The 23,173-nt window shown below is 57.9% G+C and overlaps 1 protein-coding gene across 18 annotated transcripts; it reads left to right on the top strand.

Moving 5' to 3' along the window:
* Positions 1 to 435: 435 nt before the first annotated feature.
* Positions 436 to 21,367, top strand: LOC114893813 (GDNF family receptor alpha-4-like). 18 transcript variants are annotated; one of them, XM_029219610.1, is made up of 24 exons: positions 1,074 to 1,233; positions 3,714 to 3,793; positions 6,102 to 6,178; positions 8,120 to 8,195; positions 8,393 to 8,469; positions 8,555 to 8,744; positions 8,988 to 9,053; positions 9,141 to 9,212; positions 9,374 to 9,540; positions 9,624 to 9,708; positions 9,799 to 9,941; positions 10,468 to 10,645; positions 10,758 to 10,847; positions 11,089 to 11,284; positions 11,431 to 11,539; positions 11,623 to 11,821; positions 11,916 to 11,993; positions 13,966 to 14,040; positions 17,053 to 17,221; positions 19,054 to 19,399; positions 19,499 to 19,608; positions 19,703 to 19,837; positions 20,562 to 20,653; positions 20,822 to 21,367. In XM_029219610.1, the coding sequence occupies exons 1-24, from the start codon at positions 1,134 to 1,136 to the stop codon at positions 20,900 to 20,902; spliced, it is 2,991 nt and encodes a 996-aa protein (XP_029075443.1). In that variant the 5' UTR covers positions 1,074 to 1,133; the 3' UTR covers positions 20,903 to 21,367. The 18 variants fall into 18 exon arrangements, 15 of the variants coding, with proteins under 15 accessions (XP_029075440.1, XP_029075441.1, XP_029075439.1 ...); XM_029219611.1 differs by having other exon boundaries at positions 8,117 to 8,195; positions 9,398 to 9,540; XM_029219609.1 differs by having other exon boundaries at positions 8,117 to 8,195.
* Positions 21,368 to 23,173: the final 1,806 nt, after the last annotated feature.

Raw genomic sequence — 23,173 nt, 5'->3', positions numbered from 1 at the left:
GTGGACATGCATAAACTAATCTAAAAGCCTATACAAGAAGCTTATAATAGCTTCCTGTTGGAGGGGCGTGGTCTGAGAGGATGGGATGTTCCCTATACCTCTCACCATACTTTTTGATGTTTGAATGAGGCCAACATAGGTTACCTTCCCCACTGCAACTCTTACTAACTGAACTGGCGCATTTTGAATTCTCATAAACAAACAGATTTGCTTAAATTTAACATCCCTCGCTATCGGAATACTTGCTATTCGCTATCCGAATTTACTACTCAGTACACAAGCTTTTTAAAACAAGAAACAAAAGCCAAAAGGCTCCCGCACGTGTGGGAGTCTATGGCTTTGTGCCATTCCTCGCCCCCCCCCCCCCCCCCCGCCCCCACCAGGGACAAAGGGTTGCACCCCTCTCCGCCCGCCCGCCTGTTCCACCGCCTCGCCTTTGCCGTGCAGGGAGCCCGCAGGACCGCGGCCTCCGCTCCTCCTCCCGACCGACCCGCGCACCTCGGGCACAGGCGCTGGTGGCCACCACGGAACAGAGACTAACTTGGGGCCGTGGCCGCACCTGCCTGTCGCGGTCGCCCGGGCATCCCTTCTCCTAGGGCCCGCCAGTCTCTCACCCGGGCGACTCTGGGCGTGACTGGTGTCAAGGCGAGGACAAAGGTCCGATCCAGGAGACCATGGAGGGGGGCGCTTCCTGGGCAGACCGGAGCAGCAACAGGTGGCCCCCTAGCACTGTCCCCGCCTCCCCGCTCTGGTCCTCAAAGGCCCTTCCCGAGGGTCCCCGCCCCATCTCCACTTCCCACCCCAACGAATAGGGGGCCCTCTGAGACCTATGCGGCGGGTTGGCTCGCGAGGGTCTCCCGCCCCACCGAGCTCTAACCCCTAGACGCGACAGGGTGGTCCCGGCTCCCCGAGGGCACACGCCGGCCGGGGTCAGGACTGATGGGCTGAGATGGTGGCGCGGGCAGGCGGGGCTCCGTGCGGGGTCGCGCGAGAAGGGGGTTGCGGGCCAGGATGGGGGTGCGGGAGGGTTGGGAGGCGGCGGGCTGGCTGCAGAGGGCGTGGGTCGGCCGCGATCCAGCCGGGGCGGAGCCGAGAGCTGGGAGCCGCAGCTCAGACGCGAGGCGCTCACAGCTATGCGCCCAGGGTATCGGAGAGCTCGAGGGTCGCCGGCGTTGGGGCTGCTGCTGCTACTGCGACTGCCGTGGCCGGTGTGGGGGGCTGAGGCGTTTCAAGGTGAGTGGGAGTGCGCCGCGAGGTCGCTGTCGGGGATGGAGGGTCGGAAATCCCCGGGGATCGCGCGGGCCAGGAGGACAGGGCATGGGGAGGGTTTGGGAGAGTCTCTGTGGGAATTGCCCAGGGACTCTCAACTGCAGTTGTGCTGGCCTCAGGGCCCAGACTTGCACACTGTGCCCAGATACCCTGTGTCAATGGCGAAGCAGAGTGGCAGGGCCCCTTCCCTTCAAGCAGCTGCTCAGCACCCCCAAACCCCTCTGGATTCTCTGCTGTGGCCCCATCCGCCAGTATGAAGGTTCCTGCACCTTCTTCTCCTAGGGTTCAGTGGGCCTCCATCCTCCAGGAAGCCCGAGACCACCGGTGCCCTGGAGTCGCTGTTGCGCTCTCACACTAAGGGACTAGCTGTGGCCTCCACACTCATGCATCATTCCATGTTCACCCCTCATCCCAGGGCCTTGGGGCAGTGTGTATATTGTTTATGTTGCCTTGTTTGGTTAGATAGAAACGGCTTCAAACAGAAGGTGTCTGTTTAGCAGGGCCCTGGGGGAAGACTGCAGCTCTGTCTCTTCTCAGTTTGACCTCTACAAACTCTGTGAGATGGGACTGATGAAAACCTCTCCCAAAGGGTGGGAGGATTGGCGGAGTCCTGTACATCAAGTGCCTGACAAGGCGGGCAGGAAGGGCCGGGCAGCCTGGGGACAGTGGGTTCTAGAGCACTGTGCAGGGGTGGGGGGGCGGGTGGCAACAGGGATAGGGTCCTGCCCTGTTCTGGGGCGTGGAGGGGGAGGGATGACAGCCCTCATGCCTTTGGGGATGGTCCCCAGGCATTCCGCTGCTCCCTCCTCTTCAGTCTGGGGTCAGGGGAGGATGAAGGGACCCCTGGGAGGAATGGAGAGGGACTCTATGCTCCCCAACACCACACTGGCTCCTCAGTTTCCACTCCCATCCACCTAGTCACCACAGCTCCATCTCTGCCTCCTTGCCCCCGTCAAGGTGCCAATGGCCAGCGTGTGTGCACAGGGCCAGGAGGAGAACCCACACTCACACATGCACACAGGCACACCTTCCCCTCTCCACCCTGGGAAACCCAGGGCCAGCTGGACCTGGTGCTCCACGCCGAGTTAAGTCCTCTCTAGCCTGAGACCGCCCCCACCCCCCACCCCGCACCCCGCACTCAGACCCCTCCCTACACTGGCCCTTCAGCCTCAATTCCAAGGCCCTGCACCTCCCCACCCCCACCCCCATCTACCTGATGGAAACTGCTGATCCAATCAAGGAGGGCTTCTTGGGAGAAGGGGACTTCCTGGAGTGGCTGCGATTCCAGGTCTTTGATGATGGGGTCTGCAGGAGGAGATGGAGAAGGAGAAAGGGGTCGGTGTGGCCTGGCAGGAGTTGAGCCACTTCTATGGGCAGCCATCTCAGCCTGGGCAGGGCTGGGGCCAGGGCTGGGTGGGGGTTGGGGAGCTGTCAGTTCTGGGAGCTGGGCTTCCCCAGGGACGGAGGGAAGGCTGCCTGTAGGCTCTGGGCAGCCTGAGGTCTGATTCCTGCAGGGCGGGTGTGGTGAGAGTTTCCGGGGTCCACTTGGCAGGGGGGCTGGAAGCATTCCAGGGGAGCATTCCAGGCGCTTTCTGGGTAATGCTTCGCTCTGGTATTCCTCCTGGAGCCCCCCTTAAGCATTCCCGTCCTGGGAGCACTCAGGCTCTGTCTCCCAAACAAACCCCCCACTCTTGAAGACACGAGGAGGGGGCTTCTGGGCCAGTGTCCCTGGAAGCCCTGCCCCCAGCATGAAGCCCCCAGAGGGAGCTTTGGGCAACATCTGGCTGTTGTTTTTCTCAGATGGTGGGGGAGACACAGGCGTCCTGTCTTCACAGATCTCTCACCCTAAAAGCATCTGCTGCCCAGTCTAAAAATACCCGAAGCTGCCTCCCATTTCCTTTCCCCTCTGTATTAGGGGCCTTGGTCTCTTCCTTGTGATCTTTGACCCCAATTCTCCCCTCCCAAGGTCAGTGGGTCTCCCAAGTGCCCAGCTGAGCCGTTCTTCCCAGCCTCCTCTGTCTCTCTTCTGCCACCTCCCTGGTGGCTCCTCAGTTCCAAGGATGCCTCATGGGTGGCCACCCTTCTCCAGGCTAAACTTTTTTTTTTTTTTTTTTGTGGTACGCGGCCCTCTCACTGTTGTGGCCTCTCCCGTTGCGGAGCAGAGGCTCCGGACGCGCAGGCTCAGTGTCCATGGCTCACGGGGCCTAGCCACTCCGCGGCATGTGGGATCTTCCCAGACCGGGACACAAACCCATGTCCCCTGCATCGGCAGGCGGACTCTCAACCACTGCACCACCAGGGAAGCCCCAGGCTAAACTTTTGAGTATTGAAGATGGAGTCTCCTGTTCCTGCCTGCTGACATCCTCTAACTCTATCCCTCTGTTGTCTCCAATTTCCCTATGTCCCTCAGGTTCCCCTCACCCTGTGCTCTGTCCTCTCCCCAGGAAACACCCCTGGAGAGCCAGTCACCCTGCACTGGGTTCTGGATGGACGACCCCGGCACATGGTCACCCTGGAGCAGCCGGTCAGTGCCAGGTCATCCCTTACTCTGCAGAGGCCCAGGGTCTCTCAGCCCCTTTGCCCCTCCCCAGATATCAGCGTGGCAGTTTCGCTGGGGTCCCTAGATCCCCAGAGTCCTTCAGACCCCTCCCTGAAGGTTTGGCAGGGGCAGGTGGGAGACGTCTAGATGGAGAGAGGCTGCACACATGGAAGTCATTTTCCAGTTTCCTCTCCCCCACCTCCTCCTTAACCATCTCTTCCCAGTGTTATTCAGGCCACCTCCACCCCATCAGGCAGAGGTGGGGCCAGAAGCTTTTCAAGGACCTCTTTAAGAAAACACCAAAATATCTTCCTTTTGCGAAGTTTACCAGAACATGTGACCCTGTGGATGAATTGCTGTCCTCTCCAGGACGCTGCCATTTAGGGGCCTGAAACTTGTCTCACTGGCTCACACCACTTCTGCCCAGTAGTCACTCTCTCCTAGTGCCCCCAAATGCAAGCCCACCCTGTTTTGCTTCTTCTGGATGCTCTGTCCCAGTCTCCTCCCAACAGCCATCCATCACACACTTTCAGAATAACCTTGCCCCCATCTGTATGTGCCACACAGCTGTGCTGCATGGAGACCAACAGCCTTTGTATGCCCATTTCACAGAGGGGCAAACTGAAGCCCAGAGAGGCTGGAGAAACTGCCCAAGGTCACACAGCTCTTTAACCCAGAAGAAACCATTGGCCAATGTTCCCCAAGCCTAGAGCACCCTTTTCATCATGAATTTTCAGGAAAGAGAAGACAATCCACTGTCCAAGCCTGCAAGGAGGAAGGCAGGAGAGCACTGCCGTGTAGGCCGGGGGGCCCCCACAGGCCCAGCAACTCTCAACCTAGGGCCCTCACTGGGTCTCCCAGACCCTCAGGGCCCCCATTCAAGTGGTCAGCATGGTGCCAGCCCGAGCTTTGAGATTGTTCATCACCGGCATAGGGGAAGGGACATCACATGCTGAGACCACCCTGACTGCGGACCTCCCTCTGGGCCTGGCCTGGGCTGTGACCAAATAGGAGGGGAGTGCCAGAGGGAATTTGCTTTCCTCAATTTTTCTGTCCCTGGGAAGCCTGCCAAGATGAGGACAGCAGACAGAGTGGCAGGGTGTCCTGTCCCAGAGGCAGGAAACACCTACATTTTAGGTTGGAGATGGAGTGCATGGTGAAGGGCAGGGTCACCAGGAGGGCAAGAAATGAGGACAGCAGGGGCTGCAGAGGGACAGAGAGAGGGATGGGGGTGGGGCAAGAGGAAGCTTTCCATCTGGGCTGCCTCCTTTCCTCAGTGCAAATCTTTCTCCAATAAAACAAGTGGCATTCCGGCCACATGAGCTCATGCTTGGGGCCTAGGGCGGCCTTTGGCTGGGGGAGGGGACTATTTGCTCCCCACCTGCAGAGGAAGGCCCCCTCCACAAGACTCTGAGCCTCTTGGCCTGGGGCCCAGGCCAGTGCATTGTGGGATAAAAGGGAAGGGCCAGCAAAAGTGGGGGCCAGCATTCCAAGGACACAGCTGCTCTCCAGGAGGCTCCTGGCCCGCTCCAGCTCTGGGCCCCCAGCCAGGGAGTGGACAAAGCGGGCAGATGGGGTATTCCCACAGGGTGGAAGCGGCAAAGAGGGTAGGGGAAGGAGAGGTGGGCAGGCTGGCCCAGGCCCACCCTCCTGACGTCTAGCCAAGAAAACCAGAGTTTTTCTCTTGGCAAGGCGTGTGAGTCAGTGTTTACCTCATGGGCTCAGTGAAGCAGGTGTGGGGCGAGCCTGCTAGAGGCGTAGGAAAATTTGGGGGGGGGGAAGCTAGTCAGCATTGGAGGTGGAGGTACTAAGTCTGAATTCTACAGGGAGTGGGGAACAGCAAGGTACAGAAAGGAGAGGTTGTGAGGAGGCCTGAGCCGTGGCTACCCCACTCTCCTGCATCAATGTCTTCAGGACCCCACTCTCCTCCCTGCTTAGAGGAAGGCTTCTGGGCATGAAAGAGGAGGGAAGACCAGAGGAAGAGCCCAGTAACCTTGGGCAAGGCATGGCGTCTTTCTGAAACCACTTGTCTCTCCAGGGAGGATGTGGAGTGCACCTTGCAGGCTCTGTCAAATGGCTGCTGTCAGAACAACAAACATTCTGAGTTTGAAAGCACCTTTGCAAGTTCTCACCCCACACCCATCCACACCCACAGTGGCAAGCGGGGGCCTTCTGCCCCGTGCCCCTGTGCTCTCCCCATGACCTCGCCAGTCAGCTCCACATCCTTCCTGCTTCCTGGCAGGCAGGGGACCTGGATGCCCGCCCTCTCAGCCCTACACTCCTTCTTGCCCAGGTCTCGAAGCTAGAAGTGGGGCTGGTGGTCTTGAAGGCTGAAGGCCAGGAGCTCCTGCTAGAGCTGGAGAAGAATCAGTGAGTACCAGGCCGGGGAAAGAGCTGGGAGCCAAGAATAGCCCCTCTCTCTGGGGAGGGTTCAGTGCTGGGGACAGAGACTGATGGGAACCCTAGATGGAGGTTGGATGGGGTGAGAACCCCAGAGGAGGAGGTGCAGGTGACAGGGCGAGTCATGCTAGCCCATGACTGGCTCCCTCGAGGCTTAAGTGGGCTATTGAGGCTGGGTCAGCCCTGCTGTGGGGCACATCTCTCATCCCGGCCCCAGAAACATCTTGTCAGCTTCCTGCCAGGAATGAGTGAGCATCACCTGGTGGGTGCTCACAGGGTGTGCTGAGTCAAAAGAGAATCCAAGATGGATTCCAAAGATGGGCGGGTGCTCCAGGCTTCGGGAATGCCAGGGTCAAGGCACATTCAAGAGGGGGTGCCAATTTGTCTGGCTTGCCTGGGGAGTCTCCATCTGAGGGAGGGGAGCAAGGGGAAACAAATTTGGGGAGTCCTAGCAGGGCCAGATCACAGAAGGCCATTTTGGTGCTGAGTGTCCAGGATGGTGCAAAGCCAAAGATTCTGAGCTGGTGAATGAGCAGGCAGAGCTGGGCTGGGTGAGGTGAATGTCTAAGATGGAGCGTGGGTTCGTGAAACCATCTAGACTGTGTTATCAACAGCTATCATTTATCAAGTGCTTATTTCATTGCAGGCGCTGTTCTGAGCACTCTACACATGTTTTATTCTCCCCCATGCACTGGGAACAAACGCGGGTGGAACTCAGGTTCCACCATGCCTAACCATAGTTTCTCTGGGGTTCAATGTCCCCATGTGTTAAAAAGGGTGATCAGGGCTTCCCTGCTGGCGCAGTGGTTGAGAATCCGCCTGCCGATGCAGGGGACGTGGGTTTGTGCCCCGGTCCGGGAAGATCCCACATGCCGCGGAGCGGCTGGGCCCGTGAGCCATGGCCGCCGAGCCTGCGCGTCTGGAGCCTGTGCTCCACAACAGGAGAGGCCACAACAGTGAGAGGGCCGCGTATCGCAAAAAAAAAAAAAAAGGGTGATCACATCACCTCCCTCCTAAGGTTGAGTGTGTGGGTGGAGTAGGGGAGCAAAGCTGGAGGAGGAAGTAAGACTGGGAAGTGGAGAAGCAGGCATCACAAGTCTTTGGGGGCAGTCTGCAGGTAAAGAGGCCAAGGTGAGGTGGGGTGAAGGATTTTCTTTTAAGAAGAGAAATTTACTTATGGTTGATCCATCTTGGTGGGAAGGATCCTGATGAGACAGAGCCCGAAGATGAATTCAATTACTTGAGTGGGGTCTGGAGAAGGAAGGGAGGAGGATCCCTGCTCAGACGGGCAGGGCAGGAGCAGGTGTGGATTCTGTTTTCTCTGGAAGCAGGGGGTGAGCAACAGTGAAGGACAGGTGGGGAGATATGTGGGATCTGGGGGCCTGAGGAGAAGATTTGAAGGAACTCTGAATGGGAGGAGGTGGGCTAGAGGGTTGTCCAGATGCCCAACAAGGGTAGGCAGCAGCCAGGGCCACCTAGGGAGTTCACACACTTCCTTGGCTCCAAGTCCCACCTCCTTGGCAGTGTCTCCTGACTCCTCTCCTCCTGCCCAGTCTAACACCCCTGACCTGTGGATCCAGCTGCCTGTCACAGGTTCCAGGGGAGCCACAAACGTTCCCGTGTTCCTGTTCCTCCCTGGTGCTTCCCACACGCCCATTTCCACATCTAAGCCATTACCAAGGCTCCTTCCTGACCTTCACCTTGTTCATTCTAGCCCAAGATTTTTCTGAGCTGAGCAATGCACAGTCACTCCTGTCCCTTCCCTAAGACGCACTTCGGCTGCTTCCTAAGTGCTAGCCCTGTGCCTCACTCATAGAACTACTCAATTAGCTATCAGGGAGGAAGACCAGAGGGCATCCTGGAGGAAGCAGGGCTGGATTAAGTAATTTCTGCAACACTCCCTCCCAGCAGGCTGCTGGCTCCAGGATACACAGAAACCCACTACAGCCCAGATGGGCAGCCAGTAGTGCTGTTCCCCAACCACACGGTGAGATACTTCCATGGACTCTGAGGACAGGGTGAGGCGTGCTGGGGTATGCACCCACCAAGGGCCTCTCCACCATTTCCCCCATTCTCCTCCTGTTCCTAAGGAGAAGCTGGAGCCAGTCCCCCACCACGCTTTCTTTCTTGCCCCTCCCACTTCAGTCCTGGCTGAGGTTTGGGGCTGGGTCCTTTGCTCTCCAGGATCATTGCCACTACCATGGGCGTGTGAGGGGCGTCCTGGACTCCTGGGTAGTCCTCAGCATCTGCTCTGGGATGAGGTGAGGAGTTCTGGGGGAGGGGCTGGGCCTGGGACTAGGGAAAGAGTTCCTTTACTGCCCACCCCTGTACCCCTTTGCACCCTAGGGGCCTGATCACACTCAGCAGCAATGCCAGCTATTATGTGCATCCTTGGCCAGCTGGGGACTCCAAAGACTTCTTGACCCACAAGATCTTCCGGACGGAGCAGCTGCTCAGCTGGAAAGGGGCCTGTGGCTACAGGGACCCTGGGGACAAAAGGGACATGGCCAGGCTTTCGTGTGCCACCCAGATCAGGGTCAGGAGCATGGGAAGGGGTGGGGGTAGGAATGCAGTATCCAGAGCACTTTAAAATCAGAAGAGACAGGAATGTGCAGCCCCAGTTCAGGGCCTCCTGTCCTGACATTTTTATTTGGAGGCTGAAGGAACAAGTTCTAGCAAAATTTTAAAGTTAACTTTGTGCTTTCTGGGAATTGGGGTTGGTGGTCAGGGCTCAAGCCCAGCAGCCTGCCACTCAGGGTCACCATTGCCGCCTTCCCAGGAGAGGCGGGAGTCCTTGGGGAGCCCGAGGTACCTGGAGATGTACATAGTGGCGGATCACACCCTGGTGAGAGAAGCCCCAAGGGGGTTGGCAGGCCTGGATGGGGTGAGCTCAGCCCATCCTCACACGCGGTATTGCTTGCTGCTTTTCTAGTTCTTGACCCAGCACCGGAACTTGAACCACACCAAACAGCGTCTTCTGGAGGTCGCCAGCTATGTGGATCAGGTTGGGTCGGTGGGGGGAAGAGCACTTTTGGGGTGACCACGACAGGGTCAGGCTTGGAGATGGGGAGAGGGAACGGAGGGGAAGAAAGAGGGGCGCTCCCATGGAGGAGCACGGGCACCGCGGCGGCCCCCCACTTCAGCCCTGCCCCACCGCGCCCTTAGATTCTCAGGACTCTGGACATTCAGGTGGCGCTGACCGGCCTGGAAGTGTGGACCGAGGAGGACCAGATCCGCGTCACGCCAGACGCGAACGCCACGCTCTGGGCCTTCCTGCAGTGGCGCCAGGGACTGTGGGCACGGCAGCCACACGACTCGGCTCAGCTGCTCACGTGGGTGCCTCCGACCCCTACGCGGTCCCGGCCGGGCGGCCCGGACTCCCGGCCCGCCCGGTCAAGCCGCGCTCCTCCCTCAGGGGCCGCGCCTTCCAGGGCGCCACCGTGGGCCTGGCGCCGGTCGAGGGCATGTGCCGCGCGGAGAGCTCTGGAGGCGTGAGCACCGTGAGCGCCACCTGGGACGGGAGGAGGAGGAGGAGAGGTGCTGGGGGGTGGTCTCCGCAGCCCGCAGTGACCGTCCCCACGCCCTCCCAGGACCACTCGGAGCTCCCCATTGGTGCTGCAGCCACCATGGCCCACGAGATAGGCCACAGCCTCGGCCTCAGCCACGACCCCGACGGCTGCTGCGTGGAGGCAGCGGCGGAGCAGGGCGGCTGCGTGATGGCCGCAGCTACCCGGTACCCGCGCCGGGGCGGGGGAGGGGCTGCAGGACAGGCTCCGCGGGACCCGGGCCTTCCTCAGCTGCATTTCTTTGGGCGAAATGGTTATCCCTCAGTTTCTTCTTCTGTGAAATGGGGATGATGGTAATAGTGCCTGCCCTGAGGGTTGTTTATGAGGCTGAAGTGTAGGGAACGCAGGCAAAGTGGATTCTCACGATATGATAAATTATTTTCGGACAAACTTGCGAGGTTACTCCAACGCCGGGAGGAGCGGCGCTGGGTTGGGATTCGACCTTGGGTCCTGGGCTGATCGCTCTTGGCGTCACACCCTCCTGCCTCGCGCTTGCCGTGTGACTTTGCGCGAGTTACTTACCCTCTCTGGGCTCTGCCTCTAGAGAATTCTAGCCGCCAGTTGCTCAGGCGGTGTTCGCGCATCCGGCGGCTGCGTAGCCAAGCACCTGTGTGCCGGGGGGAGGGGTCTGGAGACGAGCAGGGGTTGGCAGGGGGTGGTCCCCGTATGCCCGACGCCCTCCCCCGCTCGTAGGCACCCGTTCCCGAGAGTGTTTAGCGCCTGCAGCCGCCGCCAGCTGCGCGCCTTCTTCAGCAAGGGAGGGGGCGCGTGCCTCTCCAACGCGCCGGACTCCGGGCTCCTAGTGCCCCGGGCGCACTGCGGGAATGGCTTCGTGGAAGAGGGCGAGGAGTGCGACTGCGGCGCCGGCCAGGTCAGGTCCGCACGACCAGCCCCGGGGGACCAAGCTGGTCCCCGCCTGCCCCCTCCCCGGAGGTCTGGGCGCTGCACCCTCACCTGGTCCCTCCTCGCCTTTCCGGCTCCAGGAGTGCCCGGACTCCTGCTGCCATGCCCACAACTGCTCGCTGCGTGCGGGGGCCCAATGCACCCACGGGGACTGCTGCGCACACTGCTTGGTGAGGGTATGGGAGGCTTGGGGGTGAGGGTTGGGGGCACTTGGGAGCCGGCCTGTTGGTCTTGGCTAATCGGCGCCCTCCGGTCTCCCTTGCGGGTGCTGGCTCTGCTCTGTGCGTGGGTTCGCCTGGACCTCCCCGCAGGGCTCTCTCGTGTCCGATTGGCGCTCTCGAAGTGTATCTCTAACTGTTCGTTTTCTCTCTATGCCTCGCCGCCTTCCCTCCACCCGGGTCACCTGCGTAGCTGAAGCCGGCGGGTGCGCCTTGCCGCCAGTCTGCGGGCGACTGTGACCTCCCTGAATTCTGCACGGGGGCCTCCCCCTATTGCCCCCCCGACATTTACCGACTGGATGGCTCGCCCTGCGCCAGAGGCCGCGGCTACTGCCGGGACGGCGCGTGTCCCACGCTGGAGCATCAGTGCCAGCAGCTCTGGGGGCCTGGTGAGACCAAGAGCGCACCCTCCGCCCGCATCCTCGGGTCTGCTCAGTTTAATGCTCTAGGGGGAGGTGGGCGGGGGGAAACTGAGGCAGAAGGGGCGTGGTTCAGGTCTGGGCTGCCCCCCCTAGTCCCGCCCATGCTTCCTCAGGCTCCCGCCCAGCCCCGGAGGCTTGTTTCCAGGTTGTGAACTCTGCGGGAGACGCCCATGGGAACTGCGGCCAGCAAAGCGACAGCAGCTTCGTGCCCTGTGCGCAGAGGTGGGGAGCGGAGGGAGGGGAAGCTGGGGAAGAGGGTATGGAGAAACTCCACGCTGTTTGACTACCCTGCACTTCGTCCCTAGCGATGTGCAGTGTGGGAAACTGCAGTGCCAGGGCGGGGAGCAGAGTGCACTGGCGCCACACATGGTGCCGGTGGACTCCATCGTACCCCTAGGCAGCCGCCAGGTGACCTGCAAGGGAGCCCTCGTGCTGCCCGGCACCCAGCTGGACCTGCCTGATTTGGGCCTGGTAGAGTCAGGCACCCAGTGTGGACCTAGAATGGTGAGCCCTGCCCACCCGACCCCTCCCTGCCACTTGAGTCCTGCAGGCCAAAGCATCACTCCCCCTCACTGCCCAGTGCACACACTGCCCATAGGTGTGCCAGGAAAGGCGCTGCCGGAACACTACCTTCCGAGAGCTGGAGCTCTGCCTGACCGCCTGCCATGGTCGCGGGGTGAGTGGCCTGAAAGGTGTGTGTGGGGTGACCTTAGAAGTCCCTGATCTTGTGGGACCCTCCGTTTCTCTTTTCCACTGCAGGTTTGCAATAGTAACCGTAATTGCCACTGTGCTCTGGGCTGGGCTCCGCCTTTCTGTGACAAGCCAGGGTTTGGTGGTAGTGTGGACAGCGGTCCTATGCAGCCTGAAAGTGCGTCCATGGGGGGCAAGTGGGGAGGGCCCCTGTGATGCACCTCAGGACACAGCCATACCCTGTCCTCCACAGACCAGGACACCTTCACGCTGGCGGTGATCCTTAGTTTTCTGCTGCCTCTGCTCCCTGGGGCCAGCCTGGCCTGGTGCTGCTGCCGGCACCCGGAACTCCGTCTCCAACAATGCCTTTGGGGCTCAAGGAGGGACCCCATGTGCAGTGGGTAGGCACTGAGGGCTAAGGTTCCTGCTCCTCAGAGCTCTGCTGGACCTGGGGCAGCTGGGGTGGGGTCCTCAGGCCTTGCCCCCAGGTGCACAGAGGCAGGCAAAGGCAATGGAAAGAAGCATTGAGCAGAAGGCCCCAGTGGCCTTCCAGTGAAGCCAAAGGCGTGGATCCATGCAGGGCCCTCTACCCTGGTCCCCACTGCTGGGATTCAGTACCTCTTGTCCATATCTTCTTTTCTCTCACCAAGAGGCTGCCTCATCCTTGACTTTGCCCTGTTTTTTCACCAGCTTATAATGCAATTCCTGCTCCAATGTACCCTTCAAGGCCTCTCCAGCTTCTCTCTCACGAGCTTTCAGCCTTCTGGCATTTCCTCTGCCTAAATCTCTGCTGTTACCCCCTTCAAGTTCCCAAATGCAGGGCCCAGCACATCTTTCCTTTCGCTACCATTGGGCAGCTATGGTGCTGGCTGCCCTTGTGCCAAGGGCCTGCCCCTAACCCAGTTCTCCACGACCTGGGATGAGGGTCACATGATACCAAGCATGGTCAGTCTAGGGCTGCCCCTTCACTGGGCACTGGGCAAGGCATGAGCCCTATGACCACATCTGACACAGCCTAGCCTTGGGAGCGTTCTGGGCAAGCTGAGGGAGAGGGCAAAGTTTGGGCTGGAGATGGAGGAAGAGGGCATCCCGAACAGGGGCAGGGCACCAGCTGATAGGGCCTTGACACAATTAGTGTTGATTGTGGGTCTGTGAGCAGAGGATCAAGGTGGTCAGAGCTTGGTGTGTCATCACTGGGGGCTTACAGGGGGAGCAGCAAACGCATGTCATCAGCCAGGTGAAGTATTGAGGAGACTGTTTCCAAGAGACATCAAAGGAAGTGGTAAGGCCCTGGGAGATGGGATGTGAGCAGCCGAGCATAGCTTGGAGTCATCAAGGGCAGCAGGGCCACCCAATGACAAGAAGCACAAATACAGGTACCACTGGGGAAGGAAGTCCGCCCCTCTTTGGGACCTGAGTGATGCCAACATCTGGAGGATGCTGGGGTGGTTCCAGAGCTTAGGATAAATATCAGGGCTGGAGAGAGGAAGTGTCAGAGGCCCTGGCAAAGCATGAGTCTCAACTGGAGCCTGGACCCCAAGGGCTCCTCTCAGGAGGGAGCAGAAAGTGAGCTGGACAGAACAACCTGGGTGCAAGCCTCTGGCTGCAGGGAAGAAGCCCCAGGGTGCCCTACTAACGGTCACTGTCTCAATCTCCTGGCCTCTCATCCACTGCTCAGATCCAAAGATGGCCCATGCAGGGGCCACCCTCTAGGCAGTGTTCACCCAATGGAGTTGGGCCTGACAGCCACTGCAGAGCCCCAGGCCCTGGGTGCGTGAGGCACAGTGGGAGATGGGGAGGGAAGGAAAGGGACAGGCTCTTGTCTTCTGCCTCCTTCCAGATGGGCCCCCTCCTCTCCACTTAGCACCCAGCCACCTTGAGCCCCTGTGCCCCACCCTGCATCAGGGACTCTTGCCACCTATGTTCACAGCGCTCTTCCCCCACCTATTACTCCGCAGACCTTGAGAACTCTGTCAGAGCCCAACAGCCACCTTGAGAAGCCTGTGCCCCACAGCCCTGCTTGTACCCCCAAGGTAGGTGGGGCCCTCCACTTCCCATTGCTCACCCATCCACCTCTTGCCCCTCATCTCACAGTCCCTTACTCTGAGTTTTTAAAAAATATTTATTTGGCTGCGTTGGGTCTTAGTTGCGACATGCAGGATCTTTGTTGTGGCACGTGGGATCTTTATTTGCAGCACGCGAACTCTTAGTTGCGGCTTGTGGGATCTAGTTCCCCGACCAGGGAGAGAACCAGGGCCCCCCTGCAATGGGAGTGCAGAGTCTTAGCCACTGGACCACCAGGGAAGTCCCACTCTGAGGTTTTTGGGCTTATAGTATGGAAATGAGACAGACCACGTGGAGAAGCTGTTGTCTGGGGCCAGATGCTGGAGGCCCCTGGGGCAGGGGAGGAAGAAGTTCTGGCTCTTCCTGGGTCACTGGTTTTCCCTGAGGGAGGACAGGGGGTCCCTGACGCATTACTTGCAGCCTGGGGTCCCAGCCCTCAGGGGATGATGCCCCACCCCACCCCACGTCATTCTCAGCAGGTAGAGTCCAAAAGCCAAGATCCTGTCTCTGGTGAAAAGTGACTCCTGAGATGAGAAGACTTAAGGACAGGTGGCTACTGACAGCCACACCAGGAACTTGGACCCCGCCCCCCAGGGGCGGAGCCAGCGAGTCAGCAGACCTCTTGCACCTTTGGGCAGCTTCGAAATTTTACCGCCACACCACCTACTCCAGGACCCTGGAGCCTCATCAAAATTTGCGCAGTGCTGTCCCCATTCCTTAGGGCTGCGGGATCCTGCTAGGGTACACCCTCCAGCTCAAGCGAGAATCCATCAGTCCCAGGAGGGAAGGTCATGTAGTCACTGACCTCCTGTCACTAGGGGGCGCTGGGTCATGCTGGGCACCCAGAGAGGCCTATGTCCAGGCAGCCTAGGTGTGTCTGCTACACTCACTTTATTCAGACCTAGCTCTTTGGAGGGCAGTGACTGTTGGGACAGAAGCCTGGACTCCAGGGGTCCTACATTTCAGACTGAGTCCACTTCCCTGGAGCCTGGCCCCTGCAAAACAAACAAACAAAATCCTTGGGACCTTCCTTCCTGCCGTCTCCTACCCTCTCTTGTCCCTCAGATGCTTCCTCAGCCCCACCCCACTCCTAGTCCTTAGGTGAGGTTTCAGAGAAGCATGGGGCCTGCTGCAGTCCCCTTACTTTGGACATTAATCAGCCTCTCCTCCATTCCCTGGGAGGGGACAAAGGAAGCCATTTTCGAAAGGACACCGAAGTAGAAGTCAGAAGAAAGACATGTTGCCCTGGGACTTCTGTCTTTTCTGTCTGTAAATTCAACACCATGGCGCTCCCTGAGGGTGACAAAGGGCGGTGGCTGGTAGGTGGAGCCTCAGATGACAGCCAGGCCCCGTATATATCGGGGCATAGGATGGTGTTGCCTAGCTTGAATGTTCCCTTTGCTCCACCTCTCCTGCCTCCCCTGGACACTCTGAACAGCCATTTACTCTCTCTCCTTGCTTCATGCAAAAGTAGCTGAGTGACCTTCTTTATCAGCTGTTGCTACATAACAAAACCACCCCAAAACTTAGTAGCTTAAAACAATAACCAGTTCTGTGAATTGGCAAGTCAGCTGGTGGTTCGATTGGTCTCAGCTCAGCTCACTTATACATTTGCAGTCAACTGCTGGTCGCTGCTTCTGGGGTTGGCTGGCTGTTGGCTAGGGTGATGGGGATGAGCGGGCTAGCCCAGGCCTGTTCACATAACAGCTGGGGAGGGTTCTAAGTGAGCAGGACCAGGATTAGAGTGAGACAAGGGAGGCATTCACCGTGGGCACAAAAAGTAATCAAGATAAGAAATATTTTAATGTAATATTTTTAAAGATCAAAATTAATACAAAAGTCCACGATGAACAAAATATCAAAAATTTAACTAAAGACAGGATCAGTTACCATACCAAGGCATTTTTGGAGCCTAAGGCAAAAAGGAAAATCAGTAGTTGTGATCCTGAGGCAAGTACCTCACTCATCTCCTCTTGCAGAAGAGTATGTGGAAGCTTGTCAGGCTTCTTGAGAGTCCATGACTGGCACATTTACTTCCATAACATTCTGTTGGCCCAAGCAAGTCACAGGGCCGGCCCAGGTTCCAGGGATTGGGAGGCAAATCCCACCTCCCCTCCAGGGAGGAGCAGCAAAATCATATTTCATAGGGTGTGAAGAATTGGGGAATTTTTGCAATCACCCACTGGCAGCAGAGAAGTAGCCCCAAGGCTCAGGCCTTGCTTTCACTCTACCAGCTGAAGGCGCTGAATGAGACTGTTTGCTAAAGCCCACTCCTGTGTTCGCTGTGGGATTCTGATTTATAGAGACGACATAGCAATGAGACAGAGAAGTTAATGCCACTGAAAGAAGTTTTTATGGCTTGCATTTCCCTCGAGAAGGGGGACTGTCCACCGTGCAGGGCCACATAGGGAAGCACCCAGTTTGTAAGCAAAGACTGAGGAACTACCACAGATTGGAAGAAACTAAGGTGACATGACGACTAAGTGCAATGTGGGATGCTGGATGGGATCCTGGAACAGAAAAAGGACATTAGTGGAAAGACTGGGGAAATTCAAAGTGGTCTATAGTTAAGTGTCTTGTACCAACATGAATTTCCTAGTTTTAATAATTGTACTATGGTCAGGTAAGATGTTGATGTTAGGGGAAACTGGGTGAGGGATATAAAGGGAACGCTAGCATTTTTGCAATGCTCTTTTTTGCAAGTCTAAAATTAGCTAATAAAAAGTTAACAGTAAAACTATAAGAGACGGAAAAGAACAGTGTTGTTTCATAGAGTTAATGGTTTAGCGTGGGAGAGACAAGGTCTCCTTGGGTTGTTGTGTGGGTGTTGCTGTGTGTGTGTTGGGGGGTGTGGTGGGATCCATCTAGGCACATTCTGGCACTGGACTCAGTGGCTCCCTGATCTGCGTGAAGGCGCAGCCTGGGTGGGGACTCATTGGGGGCGGGGAGTCATTCCTGATGCAAAGGCTCCTCCCCCCCAGAAGAGTGCGTCAGCACAGACACTTGGCTTTCCATCTCGTTATGGCTCAGGGGAGCTGGGAAGGAGGCACCTGTCTGACTGGGGCTCTGCCTCTGGTCGTCCTCTCCTCTGTTTGCTGCCCAGCATGGCCAGCTGCTTGGCACCCCCGTTGCTGCTGCTACTGCTTCTAGGTGAGTGGCTGCCTCCTCCCCGAGACCTCTGAACCTTGGCTTCTCTGTCCCTGATCCTCTTCCCTCCTCAAGCACAAGGCAAGAAGGTGATTCTAGGAAAAGCTGAAATGCAGGAAGGGGCACCAATGAGACACCTGTGCTCGAGGTGTGGGGACACAGCACCCCGCCTCCAGCTTTTGGGTCCCACAGAGCCACGGCCTCCTAAGTCTCCCAAGTCTTGCCTTGGTAGCTCTGCCCCAGAAACTTTCTTTTTCCTATTGCCTGCTCTCCCGCCTCTATTACCCTTCCCCCAGCCCCAGCCCTCCACCTTCAGTCTTGCAGCTTCACACTGATTCTTTGCCCTGCATCTTCAGTGTCTCCATGCCATGCATCTGCTGTCCCACCTGCTTGGACTACCCCTTCCTCACCTGGGTCATCATGGAGGGAGGGGTCACTTTACCAGGTGGGTAGGTTGAGGAGAAAGGAATCTGGCAAACGTTTAAGGCAGAGGAGATCTTGGAGCTGAGATGTGCTGTTTTGAGGGTGAACATGAAGTAAGGGTGCTCCTGGTGGAGGGAAACAGGTAAGCAAAGGAACAGAAGTGGAACCAGGAGACACTAGGTGTCTCAGGAGACACTAGGTGCTGCTGTGTGTGGCTGCGGCCTGGGGATGTGAGGGCTGGGCTGGGAGAGAAGGGCAAAGTTTGCCTGCTGCTATGGAGTCCTGGAAGGGAGGGAAGGAGACTGGAGGGGAGGAAAGAAGAGAGAAAGGAAAGGCTTCCCCCTCTCCTGTCCATCCCGTCCACTCACAGACCTATTCCAAGCCCTCAATGTCTATTCTACCTTCCTCTGAGAGCACCGAGGGGCAGGGGAAGCCTCGTTTTGTGACTGAGGTCCTAGGAAGGGGCTGCCAAGTTCTGACCTCCAAAAACCCTAGCTTGGCTGGATTTAGATGTGGCCCATGGCACTTCTGGATAAAGCTCACCCTCTGCCCAACAGACCCCTGGTGTGTGACGGGGCTGTGCCAGGCACACTCTCTGCCCCCAGTGGAGTGCCCTGTGGCTAAGGACAGAGCCCTGTGGCCTGCCATCTGGAACTTCTCTTGAATCCACACCCTGGCAGCCAGGCCTAAATTGCTCCAGTGCCCAGAGCCCTAGTGGGGAATCTTTTTATCTGGCTGGTGGAGAGTGGAGAGCCCAGGGGGAAACCAGAGTCCATCCAGATGGGGCAGCAAAAGTTAGATCGGTGAGGAGGGAGCACCAGAAGAGGATGGAGGGGGAAGACGCAGAGGCAGGGGGCAGGAGGAGGCACAAGAGAAGGTCAAGAAGAAAGGAGAACCTGAAACCTACAGGCCACTCAAAGGGTCTCCAAGGGGGAGGGGGAAGGAGAGGAAAGGAAGAAAGGTCAGGCGTCCCGGCATGTCAGAGCAGAAGAGGAGCGGCCACTGTCCTCAGCACCATTTCTGATAAGTCTCCATGAGTCAGGTCCCCAGAAGCCTTGCTGTTTTCCGTGTCAGATGGGGCCCAGGAGAATGAGAGGAATCTCATGGACCCCTCTTTGGATGGGTGAGGGGTGATGCCTGCGGAGGGTGGGCCTCAGCTTCTGCGGGAGGCCAGGCCCAGCCTCGACGCGCCCCATCCACCCCAGACGTGCTGCAGGAAATCCCTGACCCCGCCACTGCCCAACTCCACAACGGAAGGTCAGTCAGTACCAGTCGCTCACGCATTCGGGTCACATTCTGCCCACCTCGAGTTTTGAGCACCCCGCATCTTCGGAGGCCCTGCTGGGAGGCGGAGGTGAAGTGTGTGTGAGTAAGGAACGTCAACAACCACAGCCTGTCCGCCGCTCCACCAGGGTCACCGAGCGCTGTCGCACCGAACCGATGCGTGGACGCGGCCGACGCGTGCACCGCGGATGCGCGATGCCAGCGGTTGCGCACCGCGTACGTGGTGCAGTGCCTGGGTCGGGCCGCGCCGGGGAGCTGCCCCCGCGCCCGCTGCCGCCGCGCCCTGCGCCGCTTCTTCGCCCGCGGGCCGCCCGAGCTTACCCACGCGCTGCTCTTCTGCCCGTGCGGCGGCCCCGCATGTGCCGAGCGCCGGCGCCAGACCTTCGTGCCCTCCTGCGCCTTCTCGGGTCCTGAACCGGCCCCGCCCTCCTGCCTCGCGCCCTTAGACGCCTGCGAGCACAGCCCGGTCTGCAGGTGCTGGAGGAGGTGGAGTAGAGGGAGGGGGCGGGGCTGGCGGGTGGGGGGCGGGTCCCACTTACCTCCCACTCACCGCCTTCCGACCGCCCCGCGCAGGCCCCGCCTCTTGGCCTTCCAGGCTTCCTGCGCGCCTGCCCCCAGCAACCTGGACGGCTGCCTTCGAGACCAGATCCCCAGCTGCCTGCGCGCCTACGCCGGCCTCGTGGGTATGCACCACCCAGATCCCTGCTGGGGCGGGGGCTCTCCTGGGAATGCCTCTATCCGGGTGGGCCGATTATCCTGCTTTCGGGGTCTCGGCAGGCACCGCCGTCACTCCCAACTACGTGGACAACGCTAGCGCGCGCGTGGCGCCCTGGTGCGACTGCGGAGCCAGCGGAAACCGGCGCGAGGAGTGCGAAGTCTTCCGGGGGCTCTTCACAAGGAACCGTTGCTTGGGTGAGGGGCCCGGGCGGGGCGGGAAGGGAGTCCAGTCGGGGCTTTCTGCCCCCTCCCAAGCTGCCTAGCTGGCGCTGAGGAAACTGAGGCCCCCAGAGGCAGCCTTGTAGGCCCACTTACCCCCTCTGCTGTCGTCTTGCCCCTTGGGCAATCTGCGCTCAGCTGGTTCCGGAGGCCAAGTAACAGACCAAAGTAGAATCCTAGGGTAGTCTAGGCTGGTGCCCCTGCGGGCAGGAAGTGGGGGCGGTTAAAACAAGTTTCCGAGGCCCTGGAATGGAACAAGGCGAGATTCCTGCTTCCGCCACGCATAGCCAACTCCCCCCATTAAAGATCTTGCCTTTCGGGTCTGAGTAGCTGGGTGGTTCGCTGACCACTTTGGGAGTTAGAGGGCCTGGGTTTGAAGGCTGACTCTGCCACTTACTTAGCTGAGAGTTAAATTCCTCTAAGCCTTTTTGTGTCCATCTGTAAAATGGGGATGATAATTGTCAGGCTCCTGTGAGGACAGAAGACTACAGTATGTAAGGCACTCTTAACACAATTGTCTTTATTTTGTTATTCCTCGCCCAGCACCTTCCATTCCAAAAGCCTTGCGGACATCCTATCTTCCCATTTCTATCTGGGGAGGGCCCACGCAGGATGCCAAGGGTCTCAGTTTGTCCTTCAGGAGCTGGGCCCTGTGCTAGGGTTTCTCAGCCAAGCCCATCCTGCACCCCTCCCTCCATAGATAGAGCCATACAGGCCTTTGACGGTGGGTGGCCCTCAGTCCTACACGACCAGCTGGACCCCCACCAGGACCCTGAGCACAGCCTCCTACAGGTAGGTTCAGGGAGGGGATGGTGAGGTGGCAGCTCCTGCACTGCCTCTTTCCACCCTTCCATGCCAGTTGGGCCTAGATGGAGGCGTGAATGGCCTGGGATAGTGGGGGTGGCAGAGAGCAGAGCCAGGCTTTTGCCTCATGTTCATACTCTGCTCTCATCTGCCAAGGTGTCCTCTGCAGATGCGTCCCTGGAGGGGAGCTCCATGCTCTCCGTGCTCCCTGTTCTGGTTCTCCAGCCCCTGCTCTGATGAGAACAGCAGACCTTGGACAACAGCCAACTGTCCCACCCTGCCTGGGATACTGGGCCTCATTGGTGACCTACTGCCCCACTGAAAAGGGACTGGCTTACCTCCCAAGCTGGCCCCAGTGCTCTTGCCCTACTGCCCTTTGCAGGTCTGGACACTTTTATCATGCTTTAAGGGTAGACTTAAACAGACTTGTAGGCAAAACTCCCTCTGAACAGACTTGTAGGCAAAACTCCCTTTACTACTGCAGCCGTCATGGCATCCTCCCAGTTAGGCACCACCCATCATGATAGCCACCTGCACCCCATAACTAACGTTGTCAATGTGTTTCCTGTCCACGATATGCTGCTTGTGGGACACCACCTAGAGTGAGAATCCAGTTCCCTACATTGCACTGGTCATATGGCCATCTTCCCAGTGGTTCAACCTGGCACTAGGAATGGCATCCATAACTCAATAAATCCATGTGCACTGAGACTGGCCTTGCTTTCATGTGATCTGTGTCCTGGGAGGCTGGAGACCAAGGTCAGCCACAGGGTGTGCGTCTGCTGGCCTCCAAGAACTTGGGTGGCCTCAGAACCTCTCCAGGCATCATCTTCTCACTTGTGGATGCTGAACTGAATCACCTCTCAGGTCCTAGTGATAGGGACTTTGGTTGCTTTTGTTTATTCTTTCATTCTCTGCTAGTAATCACATAAACACAGTACATGTCCCAGCCTCCCTTGCAGTTAGGGGGTGTTCATGTGACACATTTCTGGCCAGTGAGTGAAATTCACAGATAAGGCTTCCCGGAGAGCTCTTTAAAAAGGAACAGACTTGCTGACTGGGCCCTTTAGCCTCTGGCCTCAACCCTCCCCTTTTCTTGCCCAAAACTTGGAGGCAGTGCCTGGGAGCATGGGCACCATCTTGAAAGTGGAACCATATGACATTGTGGCTCACCAGCCCGTCTACCTTCCTCTGGACTTTATTATGTGAGAAAAATGATACCCCTAATTTGTTTAAGCCAGTTTCTCCCCAGGTGTCTGTTATTTGCAGCCAAACATAGGCCCTGATTGACACACTTCCACTTATGGTGTTCCTGGGAGCCCCGGGATCACCTGCTGTTCTCACTTAGGGAAGCCCTACCTCCGTGCACACAGAGCCTCGCCCTGATAGACACTTGAAAGAGGGGCGATGGTGGTTTTGTTTTTTGATTTCTGCATAATTTATGTTTCTGTCCACGTGGAGCGTCAAATTCTTTCCTTGAGCTGAGGGAAATTTATCATAAAGCTTTTTATAAACACTGTGTGGCCAGTGTGGACCCAGAGAATGCCAAGGGCATCGTGTTAAATTGCAGTTCTGTGGAGGAGTTTTGGGCGGAGAGGGCAGAACAATGGGGGCAAGGTACTAAGCCTTCCTCAAAAGCTTGGGGACTCCTGATGAGTTAACGTGTCTCTGGACTGCTCCTTCTCAAACTTGGTTGAGATTTGGCAGGGACTGTTGCCAAACCTTGTCTCCCTGTGCACCGATGCTGAATAGAAATATGGAGACAGAGATTTGGAAGATAAGAAATAGAGAGGCTTTTTTCTTTGCCAGGCAAAGGGAAGACACAGTAGGCTAGTGCCTCAAGAACTGTGCCCCACCTTCCTTGGGGAATTACAGGGATTCTTACAGGGGGACTTCACAGTCCTGAAGTGAGTGATAAGGATCAAAATAATGAAGTTCTTGCATTCTTCTTCTTGCATTATTTCAAAACAGCCACTGCTGGCATCAGGCAACCCAGTAATTGGGTCTATTAGTCTCTGGGTTATCAGCCTGCGACCTCCTTTCTGAAATGCAGACAGCTACAAGGGGTGATTTGCTACAAGGGAGTGCAGGATGTAATTCACATAGTGTTAAAGAGTGATAGGTTAGGACTTTCCTGGTGGTGCAGTGGCTAAGAATCTGCCTGCCAATGCAGGGGACACGGGTTCGAGCCCTGGTCCAGGAAGATCCCACATGCTGTGGAACAACTAAGCCTGTGCGCCACAACTACTGAGTCTGTGCTCTAGAGCCCGCGAGCCACAGCTACTGAGCCCGTGTGCCACAACTACTGAGCTCGTATGCCACAACTACTGAAGCCCGTGCGCCTAGAGCCCGTGCTCCGCAACAAGAGAAGCCACCGCAGTGCGAAGCCCGCACATGGCAACGAAGAGCAACCCCTGCTCGCGGCAACGAAGAGCAACTCCTGCTCGCAGCAACGAAGACCCAACACAGCCAAAAAAAAAAAAAAAAAAAAAGATAGGTTAGCTTTGT

The sequence above is a fragment of the Monodon monoceros genome, unplaced genomic scaffold, assembly GCF_005190385.1.
Source record: "Monodon monoceros isolate NGI ecotype Baffin Bay Population unplaced genomic scaffold, NGI_Narwhal_1 Super_Scaffold_13, whole genome shotgun sequence".
Lineage (NCBI taxonomy): Eukaryota > Metazoa > Chordata > Mammalia > Artiodactyla > Monodontidae > Monodon > Monodon monoceros.
Note: the sequence above shows the minus strand (reverse complement) of the source record. Positions and strands in the feature narration are given on the sequence as shown.

What these genes read in the sequence shown, in the direction of transcription:
- LOC114893813 (XM_029219606.1), top strand. Translation starts at nt 1,012, where the DNA reads ATGGGGGTGCGGGAGGGTTGGGAGGCGGCGGGCTGGCTGCAGAGGGCG. An exon ending in TAGTGGCGGATCACACCCTG is followed by an intron (nt 9,054 to 9,140) that starts GTGAGAGAAGCC and finishes CTGCTTTTCTAG; the next exon opens with TTCTTGACCCAGCACCGGAA. An exon ending in TTCGTGCCCTGTGCGCAGAG is followed by an intron (nt 11,540 to 11,622) that starts GTGGGGAGCGGA and finishes CTTCGTCCCTAG; the next exon opens with CGATGTGCAGTGTGGGAAAC.